The following is a 20537-nucleotide window of genomic DNA, read 5'->3' on the forward strand; positions in this document are numbered from 1 at the left end:
TGGCTTTAGCATATGAATACACCATGGGAAGCTTGCAAGGCTGTCCCATGTGGGTAGGAACTCTCAGTAGCTTGCTAGTTTCTCCCAGAGGGAGAAGTAGCTTATAAGATATTGCTTCTGAGAGCTTGCTTTTAAGTCTCTGGATGTTGGCCGTTGATGGGATTACACACACTTGGGTTCCCCTGCCGGTATCTTCATGTGTGAGGCCTGTCCAAACGTGTGGAGAGGAGCCTTGAGCATGGCTGTGGCTAGGTTCCAGTGTTTGATCAATTTCTTTGAAGAATGTCATGGGTATCTTTACAGGGATTGCACTGAATCTATATAATGCTTTGGGGAGTATTGCCATTTTCACAATTTTAATTCTCTCAATCTATGAATAGGGGATGTGTTTCCATTTCCTCGTGTCCTCTTTTATTTATTTTTTTTTTAAATTTAACTCTTTTTTCCCTTTTTATTGTTTACTGTGCCTTATCACAATTGCAAGTGCCTGTGTTACTGATTTACATTTCAGCTTTTTCCATCCTGCTTTTGAATTCTGATAATTAAGCCTTTATTTAATGTCTGAAACTATTAATTAATTTATTTATTTGCTTTTTGGGGTCACACCCGGCGATGAACAGGGGTTACTCCTGGCTCATGCACTCAGGAATTACTCCTGGCAGTGCTGGAGGGACCATATGGGATTCTGGGAATTGAACCCGGGTCGGCCACGTGCAAGTAAAACGCTCTACCCCCTGTGCTATTGCTCCAGCTCCCTCTTTCATTTCTTTTTTTCCCTCTCCTCTCTTCTTTTATTTCTTGATGTGGCATTTTGTAGTTTTCTTTGTACAGGTCCTTTACTTTCTTAGTTAAGATAATTCTGAATAACCTCTCATTATTTTTGAATTTTGAAGGATCTGTTGTAATTTCTCCTGTTTCATCTCTGATCCAATTTATTTAAACATCTTCTTCTCTTTTTTCCTTGTAAGTATAGCTAAAGGTTTATCTATATTGTTTATGTATTTTTTAAAAAATCAGCTCCCGGTTTCATTGATTCTTTGAATTGCTTTCCTGGTTTCTATGTTGTTAATTTCTGCTCTGATTTCATTATTTCCCTCATTCTGCTGCTTTTTGAATCTGTTGTTCCTTCTACAGATCTTTAATTTTAATTTAATTTAATTTTTAGAAAGTAGTTCACAATATTTGGTTACATTTAATATTCAAACACCAATCCCACCACCATTACATCTTTCCACCACCATATTTTGGATGTTTCCATCCCAAACCCCAACCACTTCCCCAAAGCTGAACCAAAATAATTTATTTTGTATTGTTTGTTATGAATTAACAGTTGAAAATGCTCCAAAAAACTTTTTCTTAGGTAAGAGTGTGTGAAGGTTGTTGTATTTCAGCCAGGGACCCTTAAGCTCTTCTGTAAGAAATTACTAATACGTTGTTAAGAGTTGAGCCTTGTGTGCCTATATATGTAAAAATATATGTCAAAACATACATCAAATATATTTCCCTCCAAAATTGGTTGCCTTCTACTTTAAACCCCATCAAATGTGCTGCGTTACTCTTGGAGTATGAGTGGTATGAGGTATGAGATTGAGATGTCATTCAGGGATAAGTTTACTCATAAGTGAGTTTCAGTCTGAGTGCATGAAGAGTGGCCGTGAGCATGGTGGCGGTTAAGTTCTGGATGTTTTTGACTGCTGGGGCTGGATCCCTTGGGGAGGGCCCTCATCCACCCCCCTCCCATGTACCCTGAGTGAAACAGCCTGGTGCAGGGGCCTGCAGCATGGCTATAGCAGTGTCAGCACTTTGACTATGTCATTCTATTCTTTCCTGGCTTGTATGATGTCCTATGAAAATTCTGTTGTGATTCTTATCCCTTCCATTTGAAAGTTTTTTTCTCTCTTGCTACTCTAAGTAATCTGTCTTTTCTTTTGATTTTACCATTTTAATTTATATATATCTTGGTGTTCTTTTGTTTGTGACTATATTTTTTGGAACTCTTTGGGCTTCTTGAATCTGTGCAGAAGCTTCTCAGGATATAAGGAAAATTATCAGCTATTATTTCTTTTACCAGCTGTTCTTTCCCTTTCCCTTTTTCCTCTCCCGGTATTCTTATGATTCAAAAATTATTTCTCTAGCTATTATATATCAGGAATCTTATATTCTCTTCCCATTGTTTACTTTTCTTTTTTCACTCATTATTAGTGATAGCTAATATTTTGTCTTCAATATCACTGATATGGTCCTCTGCATGCTGAATTCTATTGCTGTGACTTTCTATTGTTTTTATTTAACTCCTTCAATTCCATTTGTATGGACTCTTTTGTATCCTGTATCAGTTCCTCTTTAAGTTGGTTAAATTTTTCTCCCATTGACTGCTTTAATTCAATGGCCATTGTATGGAACATTGATTTGCATCTCTCATTAATGAGGCTTTAGGATTTACTTGAGCTCTGTGTTTTGCCAGGACTCTGTCACTGTCTGCCAGAGCAGGTGAAATTTTTTGCTCCACTGTTGTTCCTAAAGATATAGATGCTAATATTTTGTTTAAGATGACAGATATTTTTAGATCTGACCTAATCTGTTGTTTTTCAGCAAGTGGTACTCTTTATAATCTTTTAGTCTGACAGTGTATGTGCACTTAGACTTTTACTTCACTGGCAATGTAATTCAGTCTCTAATATATCCATTTGAACAAAAGTTTTAAAATAGACATATTTGAGGAGATATGTAAAACCCAAGATTTCTAGAAGTTGGTGGAATGAAGCGGTGTTGTTGTCATGCAGACTCATTACATTGGGGCGTTTGGGGTGCAAGAGCACTCTGGGAGGAGCTTAGTGGGTCCAGGGGACCCAGCACTCATTGGTGGATGGTGCAGAAATGGTTGGGCAGGATCAATGTCAGTAATTTCTGAATCATTGTAGCACCATCAGGTAAAAAATTTCCCTGACAGAAATGACCCAACTCTGCCAGTCCTCCAGGTGCATTCTTGCCAGAAGAGAAATCTCTAAAGCAGAAGCAACCCAAAGAGCAGCTGCTGAAGCTGCCACTGCCGCCAATAACCCCTTGGCAGTGGCAGGGACTGGCTGGCCACTTCATGTCATTACAATGCAACTTCAATTTTCACTTTCAAGTAATTTTAAACCTTAGTAATTTGATGGAACAGTCTCAGTAATATATAGTCTAATGACAAAAGAACTGCAAAGAAAACAAGATCTGAATTTTCTGCTTTCAAATACATGTTCTTTGTTTCCTGGCCTGGCAAGCTACCCATGGTGTATTCGATATGACAAAAACAGTAACAAGTCTCTCAATGGTGACGTTACTGGTGCCCGCTCCAGCAAATCGATGAGCAATGGGATGACAGTGATACAGTGATAACACAGCATACTTTAATGTAATGTGCTATACCATATAAATCTACATTTGTATTCACTTTTGATATTTTTAAGTCTTCCAGACACATGGAAGTAACTATTGTACATAGTATCAAATACTTCCTTCAACATTCACTCAATGGAATGCTATATATTCATAATATTCACATAATGGAATATTACATAGAATATGCAATGTATTCTGTATAATTAATAAGATAAAGCGAGTAAGTAATTATGTTGACTTCATTAGGAACAGGGATCTTGATAATGGAAAAATTATGTCTATAGCCATATCACCCTATTGCACCCAATCTCATTTGATTTCAGAAGCTAAACTAGGCTAGGCCTGGTTACTATGAATGGGAGATAGGATATATTAAATTAAGTCAAATATTATTAACTTAAAAGGGAATGTGATTTGAATCAATTATGCATTTACTTTTGAAAAAATTCTCATTACTATTTTATTAATATTATTTTGTTATTTTTCTTCGGTCTATTAAAAAAGCTTTTAAAAAAGCTTTTTTAAAAAAAACAAGGATCAATCTAAAATTAGGGTTATCTAAAATTAATAGGGTACTTTCTTATACTATTTTCCATGAAGCATAGCTAAATATTTTTATTAAGAGATAATGAATTCTATTTACATCTGTAATAAAAAGTATATAATTTGAATGTAACTATCTTGTTACATTCAAGAAGCTCTCCAGAACAAATGGAGTCATAGCAAAATAACTCAGATGTCTGAAAGGGGTATAAAAAGTCTGAGATGAGAAATTTGAGTATTAATTACAATAACTCAATAACATCAAAACAATAGTGATGTGAATAAAATATTCACCAAATGCAACATACAGATCTTGTTTGACTTCTAGGTAAAATGAATTGCAATAATAAGAACTTTGAAGAAAATCTAAGAAGTTTTAATAAATGTGATAACATTGGTAACTTTTGTAGGAGCGCTTATCTTGCAAGCTGCTGACTTGGGTTTTATTCCCTGGAACCACACATGAATAATCCGCTAAAGATGATCCAAGAAATTTTCTTAGAGGAAAATGCGTGAAGATTGTTGTACCACCCTAGAGCCATTAAGCCCTTTGTAGAGAGTACGAGATGTTGCAATCTCTAGAAATTCTAAGATTTTAAATAGTGTGAAAGAGCTAAAATTAAATTTTTGACTGGATGGTGACTTTGGGGTCTGGAGACATCTCTCTGGTGTGTCGTTCTCTTCCTCTTCCGAGGTTTATTTGTGAGTCTCTGGATCATGGCTGCTAATGAGCTTACAAGGTGCCAAAGGCAGTTTGTGGGTGTGACTGCCAGCCTACTGGAAGCACATGGAGATGAAAGGAGGTCATCTATTCCTGACTCTGTGCGAGCCTGGAGATTTTGGTCACAAGTCTCGCATACCTGTTTTTTTTAGCAGATTCATTCATGGATGAGTCTCATCTGAGCCTGTGGAGATTGGCCGTGAGTATGGCAGTGATTGAATTCTGGAGATTTTCAGCTTCTGGGGCTCTGTAGGGGCAGGTGGCAGGACTCACCCCACCCCCCACCCCACTCTGGATTGCCCTGTATGAGACAGCCTGGTGTGGGATCCGGTGTTGGCCCCCAAATTAATGGAAACTCCCTCCACCTCCTTTTTTTTGTTTGTTTTTGTTTTTTGGGCCACACTTGATACTGTTAATGGGTGACTTCTGGCTCTACACTCAGGAATTACTTCTGGCAGTGCTTAGGGGACCATATATGGTTCTGGGGGTTAAACCTGGGTAGGCTGTGTGCAAGGCAAGCACCTACTCACTGAACTATCTCTCGAGGATCTTCAAAAGGAACTGTTTATTGCATATTATTTTAGAAAGAATTTAAGAAAATAATGTTATCATTATCATCTCTTTTGAGTCTAACATTTATACATAGTGAAATGCTTATGGATAAATAGACACAATGTATTGGATTTTCTTCCAAATAGTTAATTGGTGGTGATCATGAGAAAATGGTTGAAATAAAAAGAATAAATTTAATTATCATAATTTTTTAAGTGATGGATGTTACCTAAATTTATTATGGGAATGATTTTACAACATATAAAATTTGGGGGATGCACACCTAAAACAAATACAATTTTTGCAAAACCTTGAGAAATATGAATGTAATTTTATCTTTTTATTTTTATCTTTTTTGTTTGTTTTTGTGCCACACTCAGCTGTGGGATGGATGGTACTGGGGATCAATCCCTGATCAAATGCATACAAGGCAAGAGTCCTACCTGCTCTGGCTCCTTGGAGTTATTTAATTTATTTTTATTTAATTAAGACATCATTATTTACAAAGTTGATCTACTCATAGTTGAAGCATACTATTTTCCTGCACATAATTTGACTGAGTTCAAAGTACATAGTTCAGTGATTTTTTTTCTAATTTTGTATGTGCTCATTATTTTCCATAAAACAGTAAAAATAAAGAAATTATATTTACATTAGAAAAATCTTTTTCAGCTATCAACTCAACACCTGGGAAAGGAATATTTGTGTTCTTGTCTTTAGCGTGCATTTTCAGTTGTATAGTATGATTTTCATCTTGCAGGACAGGCAAGACATCAGGCAGCTCCCATATGACCACAAGATAAATCTCTTCTTCCTTGCCCTTTAACACAAATACAATGCCTTTTATTAGTTTATTTAAATCTGTTTCAATTTTAATATAAAGAAAAATAGAACATACATTGATAAAAAAAAAGAACATAGTCTCAGGTCAAGCCTTCACTCAGTATAGGAACTCTTTTATAATGTCCAAAGATTTCCTTGAGTGAACGTGAACCCAGTAATTCTCTGATACTGATCATATTCTGCAAGTAATATATAGCTGAAAACAGCTGTCACTGTCACTGTCATCCTGTTGCTCATCGATTTGTTTGAGCGGGCACCAGTAACGTCTCTCACTGTGAGACTTATTGTTACTGTTTTTGGCATATCCAATATGCCACGGGTAGCTTGCCAGGCTCTGCCATGCGTGCGCGATACTCTCGGTAGCTTGCCGGACTCTCCGAGAGGAGCAGAGAAATCCAACACAGGTGGGCCGTGTGAAAGGCGAACACCCTACTGCTGTGCTATCGCTCCAGCCCGAGAACAGCAACAGCACCTTCTCAAAATATCTTTCTTTCTTTCTTTCTTTCTTTCTTTCTTTCTTTCTTTCTTTCTTTCTTTCTTTCTTTCTTTCTTTCTTTCTTTCTTTCTTTCTTTCTTTCTTTCTTTCTTTCTTTCTTTCTTTCTTTCTTTCTTTCTTTCTTTCTTTCTTTCTTTCTTTCTTTCTTTCTTTCTTTCTTTCTTTCTTTCTTATTGAATCAGTCAGAATGTGGAAAGTTACAAAGTTTTCAGGCTTAAGTCTCAGTTACATAATGCTCGAACACCCATCCCTTCACCAGTGCACATATTCCACCACCAAGAACCACAGTGAACCTCCCCCCCACCCCCCATCCTCCCAGCCCCCCACCCTGCCTGTGTAGCTGATAAATTTCACTTTACATTCTCTTTACTTTGATTACATTCAAACAAAAAACTCACTGTTATTGTTTGGAGTCCCCCCCCCTCCCGGGGTCGGACCTGCTGGAAAGGAAGCATTTGATAATTTGTTTTTCATTGCTGAGAATGAAGATATATGAGGTCATGTGGCCACACAGCGGCTGCGAGGTTCTGGATTTCTGTATTTTAGTATCAAAATACCTTTCTGCACAAGCAGAACATTTTGCTATTGGCAACTAACAGCCTAGAAGAATTGCTGTGTCTTGAGTCAAAAGACCATTAATAATTTCTTTTTGTAGTTTGCTTGTCCCCTACTTTTAAATATATATATACCTTCAATCCCTTTAATTTAATGGGAGTCCAATTTTTCAATCTCTGAACCATTTTCTACCATAAGGAATAAAACTTCCCGCTTACAACTCTGTCACCACACTGTAGGATAACATAGCCTCAGGTAGTTTAGTTTAGGTTTATTGGGTTGCTCCCATCACAGTGCTCCATTCCTCTGTATTTGTTTGTAACTTTCTTTGTGTTCTGTTGACTTGTAAATATTGTTTTTCTCCTTTCCTTAGTCCAAACACTCATTAACATCTTAATACTAGTTATATTTGTATGGACATAGCAAGAGATACATTGAGTCTTGCAAGGCAGCTCTCTTGGCAACATCTTCCCACAGACTCAGACTACAGCTCTCAGGCCAGATTAATCATTCCTAACCCTACCAGGGTCCAAATCTAGCTATTACTTTTTTGATCATGACAGCATTTGTCCATGATCAAGCTCTTAACTTATAGTTAAGCATTAGGCGCTTTGGCCAGACCCATCTCGATGCCAGGGTAGCACATACTCACCGCTTGCCCTGGGTCTGTCTCGTCCCTCATCAGGACCCTGCTTTTGGGGATGCTAGGAAGTAAGGGCAGCTAAGCTTAGGTGGAGAGAACAGATGCCCAGGAGGAAAATATCATGTAGAGTCAAATGACTCACAGGTTACAAAAGCATAGCATTTGCTACAGTCTTCCTGTGCCCGTACAAAAGGACGTGGCTCTGAATAAACTATGCAAAGGACTCAAGGAGAAGAGAAAAAAAGCATTTACAAGTTGTTGGGGCTGGACTGAGCTATCAGGGCGAGCCCATGTATACTGTACTGTACTACGGACAGGAACATAGGGACCCATGAAAATGGGCGAGACTTCTCGTGTGTCCTGACTGGTTTGGATGAAGCTGAACATTTTCCCCCTTCAAGCTGCCTTCAGAAAAATAATTTCAGAATACTGAAAAGAGCAGTTTTTCCTTCTCTCACAGAAGCCTGGCTGGTCTTTGACATGCAGATGGTGTTAGCCAGGCCTGACCTTTGATATTGTAAATTGTAGATTTCAGGTGCAGGCCCAGCTTTGTCTTTGGGATGCAGATTTCAGGTGCCTGCCCAGTTTGTATTTGAAGTGGCAAGCACAGCCTAGTCTTTGGGATGTAAATCCAGGTGCCTGAAGAAGGTTTCAGTTTCGGTTTTGTATCTTTTCCTTCTCAGTTCTGTATTCTTTTCCCGAGGCTATAGGCCTACCCATACAAGGAAACAATATGTTCCATTGTCTCAATGTTCTCCCTGTAACATTTTTTGATGCCTTTGGTGACGTCACTATATTGCGCCCTTTAGAGGTACCATGATCAATAAAAGGAGGTCCACGAGGCCATCTGCCTTTGCTAAGTCCTCCAATCAGTGATTATTTCTTCCGCGTTCCTATCTCAGCGCCTCCGATTGCAGAACGTTCACGCAACAACAAGTCAAGAGAACACAAAGAAAGAAGTTACAAACAAATACAGAGGAATGGAGCACTGTGATGGGAGCAATCCAATAAACGTAAACTACCTGAGGCTATGATATCCTACACCACACTATTTTTATTATTTGTCTTCTTTATCAAATATAATTATTTCTCCCTAATATAATTGATTTTTATTCTTTGTTCTTAAAAAATTAGGATATGATATCAATTGGGGCTGGAGCGATAGCCTAGCGGCTAGGGCTTTTGCCTTGCACGTGGCTGACCTGGGTTTGATTCCTCCGCCCCTCTTGGAGAGCCCAGCAAGCTACCAAGAGTATCGCGCCCGCATGGCAGAGCCTGACAAGCTACCCGTGGTGTATTCGATATGCCAAAAACAGTAATAACAAGTCTCACAATAGAGACATTACTGGTGCCTGCTCGAGCAAATCGATGAGCAACGGGATGACAGTGACAGTGACAGTGATATCAATAGAACTTTAGCCTTTTACACATAAATTTATGTATATACAAAATTCAACACATATGAATAAACACATGTAATGATACTGCTTTCAGAGTTTGTAACCTTTCTAAGTATTATAAAACTATAAAGATTCTTCAATTTTACTTAACATATTTTAATAAGTATATATTATTACTTAGGACTTAGACTTATTTTTAAATTCTCTATATTTTATCTATTCTTTAGCTAGAGAATGTTAAGTTGTTGCCAAAATTGTGTCATTTGTTTTATGAGCAGGTGCCAAGGTCTTTACAGAATATGTTTTAAACAGATTTATCAAAATATCTTGACCTGTTAGACTTTGTCAAATGACTCTTCAAGGTATTGTTACCCACTGCTGCTACCAAAAAGAGTAGATTAGAACTATCCTTTCCTAAAATTTTGCCAACGCTTGTTTTACCTTGATTAAAAATATTTTGTTATTTAGGAATGTAACTCAGAAGTAGAGCTGATGCCTTGCAAACATGAAGCCCTAGGCTGGATACCTGATACAGAAAAACTAAAGTCTATTTGTTGGATTGGAAATGGGAATGTCAAATTAATATTCTGAATGTATTATCTATATAATCTTAATGAATTTAACTTTTCATCATGTACTTGGGAGTCATATAGGTTTCTTTACCTCCACTTTATTCATTTTACTTTACTTTGGGGTTTATGACATTCTTTTAGATATTTTGGCCCCTAATCCTTTTCTCAGCTACCTGGAGTACATTTTTCTAATTAATTAATTAATTAATTAAATTGAATCACCATGTGGAAAGTTACAAAGCTTTCAGGCTTAAGTCTCAGTTATACAATGATCGAACACTCATCCCTTCACCAGTGCACATGTTCCACCACCAAGAACCCCAGTATACCTCCCATTTCACTTTACTTTCTCTTTACTTTGATTACATTCAACATTTCAACAAAAAACTCACTATTATTGTTTGGAATTTCCTACCAAAAATCAGACCTGCTGGAAAGGAAGAATTTGATAATTTGTTTTCCTTTGCTGAGAATGAAGAGATACGAGGTTTTGGATTTCTGTATTTTAGTAACTAAGTCCAGGGAAATTTCTGCCAGAAATTACATCATTGCAAGCTTGTACCTCTCTTTAGTGGTCATTATATATGGCGGTTGCCACGCCACACCCCCCTGCCCCCCAGGAAAGGAAAAGCTGAGAGAGAAAGACCTTTCCCCTCCTGGGGCAATATGGGGGCTGGGCTTCTAGAGACATTTCTGCAAGAAACTGCTGGTGCCAAAAGTAGATAGGTGGCCTCCGGGATCATGGTCATTCAGCAGCAGAGAGGCCACACACATGCGGCCTCTCAGGTCACATCTCAGCGGAGCTCACCGAGACAGTTTTAAAGACAGTTTACATCTTGAAGGGCAGAAAAAGAATCCAGTACATTGTATTTTAATATTATCTTGTAACTAGTTTTTCCTTTGCTTTGTCCATGAATGTTCAGTTTTTAAATAATTTTTGCAAGATGACAGATGGGTAAAGACATCATGCTCTCTGCTTCCATAAATCTTCAACTAAACAATAAATAAATTCAAGTATATGTTCTGGGAAAGGGATTGTTTGTCTAGAGAATCAGTGTTTAAAAAGAGAGAAAGAAATGGCAAGAAATTGGAGAGGAGGGAAAGGAAGGCTGCCATCTGCAAAACCATCAGAATAAAAACCAAGAGAGAGTTTTTCTTCTGGAAAGCAGTAGAACACTGGACAGAGAGCTCCATGGTCCCAGTACTGGGGATCACACAAACTCCAGCAACAGTGGTTGTCAGATGGCTAGTCACCATCCAAGGAACCAGGACTGAACAACGAGAAACCACAAACTCCTGCTGCTGCAGGTATTTGCGTCTATGGTTCCTTCAGGTGTTTGAAAGTGCAGACTTAGTCCAGTGGGGACTGGTCAGGCACTGGTAGTTAGATTCAAGCCTTGGAGAAGGGAACATGTATTGATTTTTCTTGTGAAATGAGTAAACTCCAAGAAAAAAAAAGAACACTTGCACTGTCCATGACTCAGGCTATTTTATCTCATTTTATCTATAAAACTTCCTGGCTTTAGTGAAAACCTAGAGCTCATGAATTGAAACTAGTTTCAAAGTGAGGCAATTTTGCTCTCACTATTTACAGATGACATGATACTACATATATATAACCCAAAGCCTCTATGAGAAGTTTTTAGAAACAATAGATTTATATAGTAAAGTGGCAGGCTACAAAATCAATACCCCAAAGTCCATGGATTTCCTATATGCAAATAATAAAAAAGAAGAAAGTAATATTAAAAACACAATCCCATTCACAAACAGAAATGGAGAAACAACTTAAATACCTGGGCATTATAAAGCTCATTACTCAACAACCAATCATGCCACAAAAATTCAAGTACCTTCAAATCAATTTAACAGAGGAGGAAAAGGATCTCTTTACACAGTAAATTACAAAATGCTACTTCAAGAAATAAAAGAAGACACAAGGAAATGGAAACATATCCCCTGCTCATGGATTGGAAGAATTAACATTGTCAAAATTGCAAAGTCCCCAAATCATTATACAGATTCAATGAGATCCCTACAAGGATACCATGACATTTTTCAAAGAAATTGATCAAACACTTCCAAAATTCATATGGAACAATAAACCCCCAAGAATGGGGAAAGAAATTATTGGGAAAGAAAAGATAGGAGGCATGTACTACAAAGTGGTAGTCACTAAAACAATATGGTGCTGGAATAAAGACAGACCCACATACCAATAGAATAGGGGTGAATATCTTTACACACATCCTCAAATATATGGTCATTTACTACAGTACTACTCTTTGATAAGGGACCAAAAAATATGAAATGGAGCAAGGACAGCTTCTTAAACAAGTGTTGCTGGCAAAATTGGACAGCTACATGCAAAAACAACTGACAGACTTTAAAATATTTATTAAAGTTTTATTTTTAATAAAGTTTGGGGTTGACTGGGGCTTGGGATCCACACCCAAAACCCTGAGTTGTGCTTGGGAAGGGCATATACATGGAACCTAAGAATTATACTAATGTAATAGTAAATCAGAGAGAAGACTCTTCCATGAGCAATGCAAGAAAGGCAGCTCTCAAATGTAACTGAACAGGGGAAAGTAGGCAAACTGAGAAGAAACAAAATCCTCTCCCTAAGAAACTACCGCCATACTTAGAATTCAAATACATTCACAACCTAGACTAATAAAGCATAGGGGCTTAAGGAAATCCCAACTCCAAACTTATTTTAAGATGCTTCCAAACTAGTACTTCTATAAAAAAAATAATTAGGTGCACAGGAAACAAGTCAGTAAGTTTTGGTTATAGAGATAATTAAGCAAAACAAAATATTTTCATATAACAGCATAAATATAATAGCAAAACAAAAACAGGTTCATATAAGTAATGACATATTTATATGGCAAGAATATAATTTTAAATAATAAAATCAAAAATAATTTATAATAAATGGCTTTGGCAAAATATACGGGAAAAACCCTTAATTTTGTGTCTCCCATGTAGTACTGTGTCTTGTGAGTTAATGACTTCATGATATTAATTGAAAACTAAAGCAAAACCATAAACAAAAAATAAAGTATTTATTTTTCAGTTAAAATAGAAGAGTGCATTTAAGGACACAGGATAAGTATATAAATAATACTGAAAATTTTTATGTTTAGGTTTTTTTGTATTTCTTTTTTTGCTTTTTTCGGGGAAAAGGGGGGGTCAAACCTGGCAATGTACAGGGGTTACTCCTGGCTCATGCACTCAGGAATTACTCCTGGCGGTATTCAGGGGACCATATGGGATGCTGGGAACTAAACCCGGGTCGGCTGCGTGCAAGGCAAACGCCCTACCCACTGTGCTATTGCTCCAGCCCCAATACTGAAAATTTTTTAAAGGAAAGGATGCATATATTTGATTACACTGAAGTCCAGGAAACAAAAGCAAAAATAAACAAATGAGACTACAAACCAAAAAGAGAAAACTCTCATTAAATTGAAAGGATATTCTACAGAAAGGGAAAAGATATTTTCACTCATTCATCTAAATAATACAAAGACTTCATAAAACTCTATGATAAAAGTGCACTGCAGCACAATTGTCCAGTTGTTTATCAATTTGCTTGAGTTACTGTCACTGTCATCTCGTTGCTCATCAATTTGTTCAAGCGGGCATCAGTAACGACTGTCATTGTGAGACTTATTGTTACTGTTTTTGGCATATACAATACGCCACGGGTAGCTTGCCAGGCTCTGCCATGCGGGCTCAATACTCTCAGTAGCTTGCTGGGCTCTCCGAGAGGGGTAGAGGAATCAACCACCGGTCGGCCGCGTGAAAGGCAAAAGCCTTACTGTTGTTCTATCGCTCCATCCCTTTGCTTGAGTAGGCACCACTAACGTCTCCATTGTGAGACTTGTTACTGTTTTTGGCATATTAAATACGCCACGGGCAGCTTGCCAGGCTCAGCTATGAGGGCGGGATACCTGCAGTAGCTTTCCAGGCTCTCCAAGAGGGATGGAGGAAATACTGTGTCACTCTCTTTTGGGAGTTTTGCTTTATAGTCTTTGGATCTTGGTCATTGATGGATTACATGGCACAGGGGGCAGTTTGTGGATGTGACTGCCAAGCTACTGGAAAATGGAGGATCTGGGTGAAGGAGACCCAGTCCTGATCGGAGCAGGCTTGGAGATCTCAGGCACGGGTCCCGCATACCTGGGTTCCTCTACTGGTTCCTTTGTGCTTGAGGCTCGTCCAAGCATGTGAAGAGTGGCCTTGAGCATGACTGTGGCTGGGTTCTGGAGGTTTGACGCTGCCAGGGTTCTTCTTGGGGCAGGGAGGCAAACTCAACCCACCCCCCTCGAGTGGCCCCGGTGAAGACAGCCTAATTCGGGGGCAGGAGATTCTGCGATCCATACACTCAATAGGATAAATGGTCTATTCTTCTTTTTAAATATGAAAAAGCTATTAGTATTCTTAGGTATAGGTCGACTTAAACAAAATAATTAGTATAGTTCAATATTACCAAAATTGCCTTTCGAAAATTACATCATTTACCTAAAATAAACAAAGTAATTTTGATATCAAGCTGAAAAAGTTACTTGAGCATTCTTGAATATATTATGGTTTAAGAAAAATCTTTGTTCCCTTCATGAAGTCTACTGGGTCATAGCTTTACTAGTGAATTATCCACAAATGGGATGTAAAGAATGTCAGATGTGGGGCCCAGATAAGATCTGGAGCTGCTGCTCGTGAGACAGACCCTCTGCTCCTAAAGACTTTGATCCAAGAGGTCTTCTAACCCATTTTGGCACCCAGAGCGTCTTCTTACAGAAATGCATCTAGACTGTGAGCTGTACTATGACTATGTGCCGTCCAGGGAGGGATTTTCCCTCTCCACCCTGTTTTTCTGCGCGGAAAATGTCGGCGGTAGCATCATTCACATGGCGAGAGCCACCACCTAAGACTTCCACCCAGAGGTAGGAACTTTGCAGTGTTGTTGCTCATAGGCTATCATGGGAAGGGGGCGGTACCAGCATGCCCTTGGCCCAGATAAGATCTGGAGCTGCTGCTCAAGAAACAGACCCTCTGCTCCTAAAGACTATGATCCAAGAGGTCTTTTAACCCATTTTGGCACCCAGAGCAGCTTCTTACAGAAATGCATCTAGACTGTGAACTGAACTAAAACATCAGAAATCCAAAACGCAACGGCCACACGAGCTCATAGAATCTTCATTCTCAGCAATGAAAATAAATTATTAAATGATGCCTTTTCAGCAGACCTGATTGTTGGGGGAAAATTTCAAACAATAATAGTGAGTTCTCTATTGAAATATTGAATGTATTCAAAGTATAGAGAATAAAATGAATATCATTAACTACTTAGGTGGGGGCTGGGTGGGAGGGGGGTATATTGGGGTTCTTGGTGGTGGAACATGTGCATAGGTGAAGGGATGGAGTTTCAATCATTATTTGACTGAGACTTATACCTGAAAGCTTTGTGTTTTTTCACAGCAATTCAATATAATAAAATAAAATTAAAGAAAAGATACAGTGCAGAAGAAAGTGCGTTGAAAAGCTACATTGACCGCAATCACCTCTTTTCTTCTATGACAAGGTAATTCTATAGACTTCAAGAATCATTCAATCAAACATTAATTGTATAAAAACCATCCTACTGTCTACTAGTCCAGTGGCATTCCTGGTGCCTAGAATGTAGTTTCTATTCCTAGAAACTCCTCTGTTATCTGACTACTGAACTTCTGACTGATTCCATCCATGTAATATGGGGTCATAATCCATAGACTGTATATATCAAATGTGAGTTTTCATAGGTCAAAGGAATAAAGTATATAAAAACTTCTCTAAAAAAATGTCAGATGTGGCAACAGGTCTGGATTTCTGAGTCATTTTTCAGGATATTGACCATCTTTCATTAAATGCTGGGTGGGTTAGAGTTTGTCCAAGCAGGATTTATTTATTTATTTATTTATTTATTTATTTATTTATTTATTTATTTGCCTCCAAAGTCCAGGGAGCTACTCATGAGATTCTTGTTTAACAGGCAGGAAGTTCATTGCATTGGCACAAGGATGAGGTTCTGCTTGCTCCTGCAGTACCCTGGGCACACAGGGTTACACCCAGAGATGCTAGGGGTAAAGAATCAAATGGTCCACGCAAGGTTTATGCAAGGTTTATGTTCTAAAACCTGTATTAATTCCCTAGCCTGAGAAACTATTGTATTTCATTCTTATTTTGTTTTTTTTGTAAGGACCTGGACACAATTAACTTAGGACACCCTCAGAAAGTTGATGAAAAATATTATCATGAGATAAATCCCAAAAGAATAATTACAAGAGTATTATTAACTCAGTTGATTTTTCCAATAAGAGTACATAAAATACAAATTTTAAAGAAAAATTGTACCTGGACCATTTGTATCTTCCCATTATGCCCCAAGGTGAGTATCAAATATTTGTGTTTTTCATGGGCTTTCAGGAAAATCAGGTGTTTCAATGAGTGCTCTTCTTCCTTCCAGTCTTTCCCTCTTGGCAACACTTTCATCTCTTGCCCACTGCCAAAATCCCAAATTTTAACTGTCCCTGATGACATAAAGAAAAGACCATGTAAGTTAAAGTATTTCTGAAAAGACAAGCTTTTATCTCAAAGACAAATATATATATGTAAAATATTTCTGCCAATAATATATTGATGTTTGTTTCCTGCTAAGCCCAACATTTATGTCTCCCTGGCCTTGGAGTATTTAAAATATACTTCTAAATGTATTCTTTTGACTAATAGAAAAATTAACAGAACCATGAAATGTCTTGAAATTTATGACAGTTTTCTTTGAAACCTATGTGAGGTTTCTGTCTCAAGTGTACACTATTTGCCTTTATTCTTTTAATTTTTACCATTTTGCCAAATTTCTCTCAACATTTAATGTAATACCTCAATTACTCTAAAAAGCAAAAGATGATTAATGTCATATTTCCTAAGGTGTTGCTCACATGTTATAAGGATTTGCTACAGGATAACAGAAGATTTGAGAACTTCTAACTTTTTAGAAATTATCAAGTTTTATTGGTGATATGATAAGAAAATGAAAAGAGGGTGACAAAATGTTTTGCATTTGAAATCATATTTTCTTTGAAGCTATCACTGCATATTTGATTTAGGAGATCTTGGGTGGGGGGTCAGATTAGCATTGTATGTATTCTTTTAGCTCATTACTTGGCTCAGACTTTTGAAGTGGTTATTATCTCAAGTTTATAATCACAGACTACCTCTCAGAGCATCTCTTTCCATTCCAACACTAACTTCATCCACTGTTTACTATTCCCCAATTTAACCTGCTGGACGTGAAATGTGAAAACTGTGCTGTTTTCAACCAGCCACTTTAACAATATCCACCACTTGACTATTGTGGATTTGTTGATGATGTTTAATGATTAATAGCATCATTAAACATTGTTCAGATTCTTTCTGGGTTCCCCACATTATGATGGGAGCTAGAAATAAAAACTGAATCCAAAGAGTTCTTGGGTTAAGAACTTTAAGTCAAACTCAAGATTTTACAGTTTTATAGAAAATATTTATGCAACATATTGTCACTGTCATCCCATTGCTCATCAATTTGTTCAAGCAGGCATCAGTAACGTCTCTCATTGTGAGACTTATTGTTACTGTTTTTGGCATATCCAATACGCCACGGGTAGATTGCCAGGCTCTGCCGTGCGGGTGCAATACTCTCAGTAGCTTGCTGGGCTCTCCGAGACGGGCAGAGGAATCGAACACGGGTTGGCCACGTGAAAGGCGAACGCCCTGCTGCTGTGCGAACTTGTGGGGAAGCACTTCTCTAGAAATCGGATAATTCTACTTTCTGTGGTGTACTAGACCTGAATATATACCTCTGAGGAAAAACTGTCAAGATTTATAGTTATTCTAGGGACCAGTATTATTTATGTAAAATATGATTGTCTGCATAAAAATAATACATAATCTTGTATATGAATTGAGTTATTTATTTATAATGTACAAGTTTCTAAGAATTTTTATGATAACAAATTTTCATATGTTTGCAAAGTACCCTGAGAGAACTAGACAGTTCTTAGGAACTATCTCACATGAAGAGATGTTCACTTAATCATTTCATATGTAGTAAGTAGTTATGATTTTATGTTATATGTACTGCTATATGCTCACACTTAAAAAAATCAAACTTTCTCCTCTGGTTTGTTTTGCAATTAATCAACTGAGTTACAAGCAAACTAATAGTTTAATTAGCAAATATATCCCTATATTATTTATATTCTGAGTATTGTAAGCAATTGTCCAGATAAGTCTAGATAGAAGAATTTTATCATGTAAGTTAAGAACAAGATGAAATGAAACACGAGGCTGATGACAACTCTTTAGTTCCAGGAATTCCCATGCAGTGAAAATTGGAACATGAGGAGCATCAAGTGTCATAAAACAGCCTGAACTCAACAACCTCTCAAATATGCCATGCTGCATGCATTCAAGAAACTTGCACTTATAATTAAGTATATTTTAGAGAATGAAAGTAAACTGGTTATTTTGTTTGATCCCCAAATACATCATCAGTAAAAATGCCAGCTATTACTAATTCTAATTTCTCTTCTCTTATGGTAACAAAGTAGATAGAATGAGTCAATAAAACACAGAAAAAAATAAATCTCACTAAATATGTAATGAGAAACATGTTACTCTCTAAAGTAACTATGTATGCATAATGTAAGGTGTTTATCAATTTGAACTTCTATATCAAGAACACTAATGTCCATTGAAAGAGAGTCAACCACTACTTAGTCAGGCACAGTGATGCCACTGGCAAGTTTACACATTCCAGTCGGTTTAATACTCTAACACAAAGAACTAATAAGTTACTAAGACAGAGTCTCAAGATACTAAGGCAGGAATGTCATATTTTGGATGTTAGTCTAACCGTTGTATGCTCCTGTGGCGAAAAGAAATCCACTTTCATTAATATCTGCACAAGTCAGTTCAACGTTTAGGCCATGAGGGTCTAAAATATGGTATACTTGGAGGCCAGTTTCGAGTTCCCATACCTGTAGGAAAAAACAGGATAATCCAATAGTTCACATCTTTTTTCTTGTTGCTTAGTTCATAATTTTCTAAACATCTTCAAAATTTGTACTATGCATATATAACCTGTTTAGCTTTTTGTCATTAGTATTACTGTAACGTTATGCTGAGGCAGGGCCATTGTGGCTGACTAGGGAGAACCTGTGTTGCATCCTGAGTTCTTTTGAAAAAAATCCCCAAATTTTTTCCCACTGGATAGTGGGAGAAAAGTTCTCCTGAAAAATCAGCTGAAGTGCTTTTCTCTTGCATCACTAAGGGGCAGGATGGAGGTAAATTCTTTCACAGGGACAGGGATAACAGTGATATGAAGATCAAACCTCAGCATAGCAAAGGCTTGAAGTCTTCCTTTAATTATAAGTTAAGTTATTACCTGGAGATAAGGCACGTGAGTGTAGGCTCTTTGTTATGCAATTAGAGCCATTCTATCGGGCCCCAAAGCTATGCAAGTGCAGCATTGGGTGACTGGGAAGTATCAAAGAGAAGAAGCCATAATTTTTCTCTGGGAGCAAACCAAGAAAGATGGGATTTCTGGAGCCAGTCTAGAAAAAATACTAATGCTTTCTGAGCCTCGTGGATTAGCTGCTTAGGACTGCCCAAGGTGGAGTTGCCTTCAAGGGTCAGGAATAGATTATGGAGGTCTGAGTTGGTAATGCCTAGAAAAAGGTGAACCCAGTTAATGTTTCCTAGCAGTCTTTCAAAGTCATTAAGGGTTGTTTTTTTAATTTTTTATTTTTTGTTAGTGAATCACCATGCGGTACGTTTACAGACTTATAAACTTTTGTGCTTGTGTTTCAGTTATACAATGGTTGAGTACCCATCCCTCCACCAGTGCCCATTTTCTACCACCAATGGTCCCAGCATCCCTCCCACCACCCCCACCCTGTCCCCTCCACCCCACCTGCCTTTGTGGCAGGGCATTCCCTTTTTTTCTCTCTCTCTCTCCTTTTAGGTGATGTGGTTTGCAGTAGAGATATTAAGTGGCCTTCATGTTCGGTCTATAGTCTATTTGAAGCCTGCATCTCACATGGCGAATAGAAAAATTTTGAAGTTGCACAGTGGTACGCTCAAGAACATAAATGAAGTATTCATATGGAGACAGCATCTGGATTTTTTCTGTGGCTATTTGTAATCCAGTGGCTGATATGCGAGTTATAACATCCTCATACAATCTTTGGAGCTGTCCATCATTGGAGCATGCAAGCAAAATATCATCCATATAATGAACAACATAAGCCTGAGGAAACTTAACATGTGATGGGTGCAAAATCAAGTCAACAAAATACTGACACATGGTAGGGGAATTGGTCATTCCCTGAGGTAGAATAGTCCATTGATACCTGAATGCTGACTGGTTCAGCCCTTTTGGAAAACAGTATGGACATTTCTCAAAAAATTAGAAATTGAGCTCCCATTTGATCCAGCAATACCACTTCTGGGAATATATCCCAGAGATGCAAAAAAAGTATAGTAGAAATGACATCTGCACTTGTATGTTCATTGTAGCACTGTTTACAATAGCCAGAATTTAGAAAAAACTCAGTGGCCAAGAACAGATGACTGGTTAAAGAAACTTTGGTACATATACACAATGGTACACGATTCATTTTGAATAGAAATGGCAAGAATGGGAAATCTTGTATTGTGCATGACTTTAAGGGAAGGCTGCTAGTTTTTCCCCATTGAAAATAATGCTTTCCGTGGACTTGTGGTAGATTGCTTTGGCTATATT

General features: G+C 37.7%; 1 protein-coding gene across 1 annotated transcript in view; it reads right to left on the reverse strand.

Annotated features, from left to right (window-relative positions):
• Positions 1-20537, reverse strand: part of WDR64 (WD repeat domain 64) — a 144439-nt gene that overhangs the window by 57194 nt on the left and 66708 nt on the right. Inside the window, exons 14-17 of the mRNA XM_055117874.1 lie at positions 18648-18771; positions 16106-16281; positions 5850-6017; positions 5140-5148 (exon numbers count right to left, since the gene is read on the reverse strand). Coding sequence (XP_054973849.1) covers positions 5140-5148; positions 5850-6017; positions 16106-16281; positions 18648-18771 — 477 coding nt within the window. The remainder of the gene's footprint in view (positions 1-5139; positions 5149-5849; positions 6018-16105; positions 16282-18647; positions 18772-20537) is intronic.

This window comes from Sorex araneus, chromosome 9 (genome assembly GCF_027595985.1).
Source record: "Sorex araneus isolate mSorAra2 chromosome 9, mSorAra2.pri, whole genome shotgun sequence".
Classification (NCBI taxonomy): domain Eukaryota; kingdom Metazoa; phylum Chordata; class Mammalia; order Eulipotyphla; family Soricidae; genus Sorex; species Sorex araneus.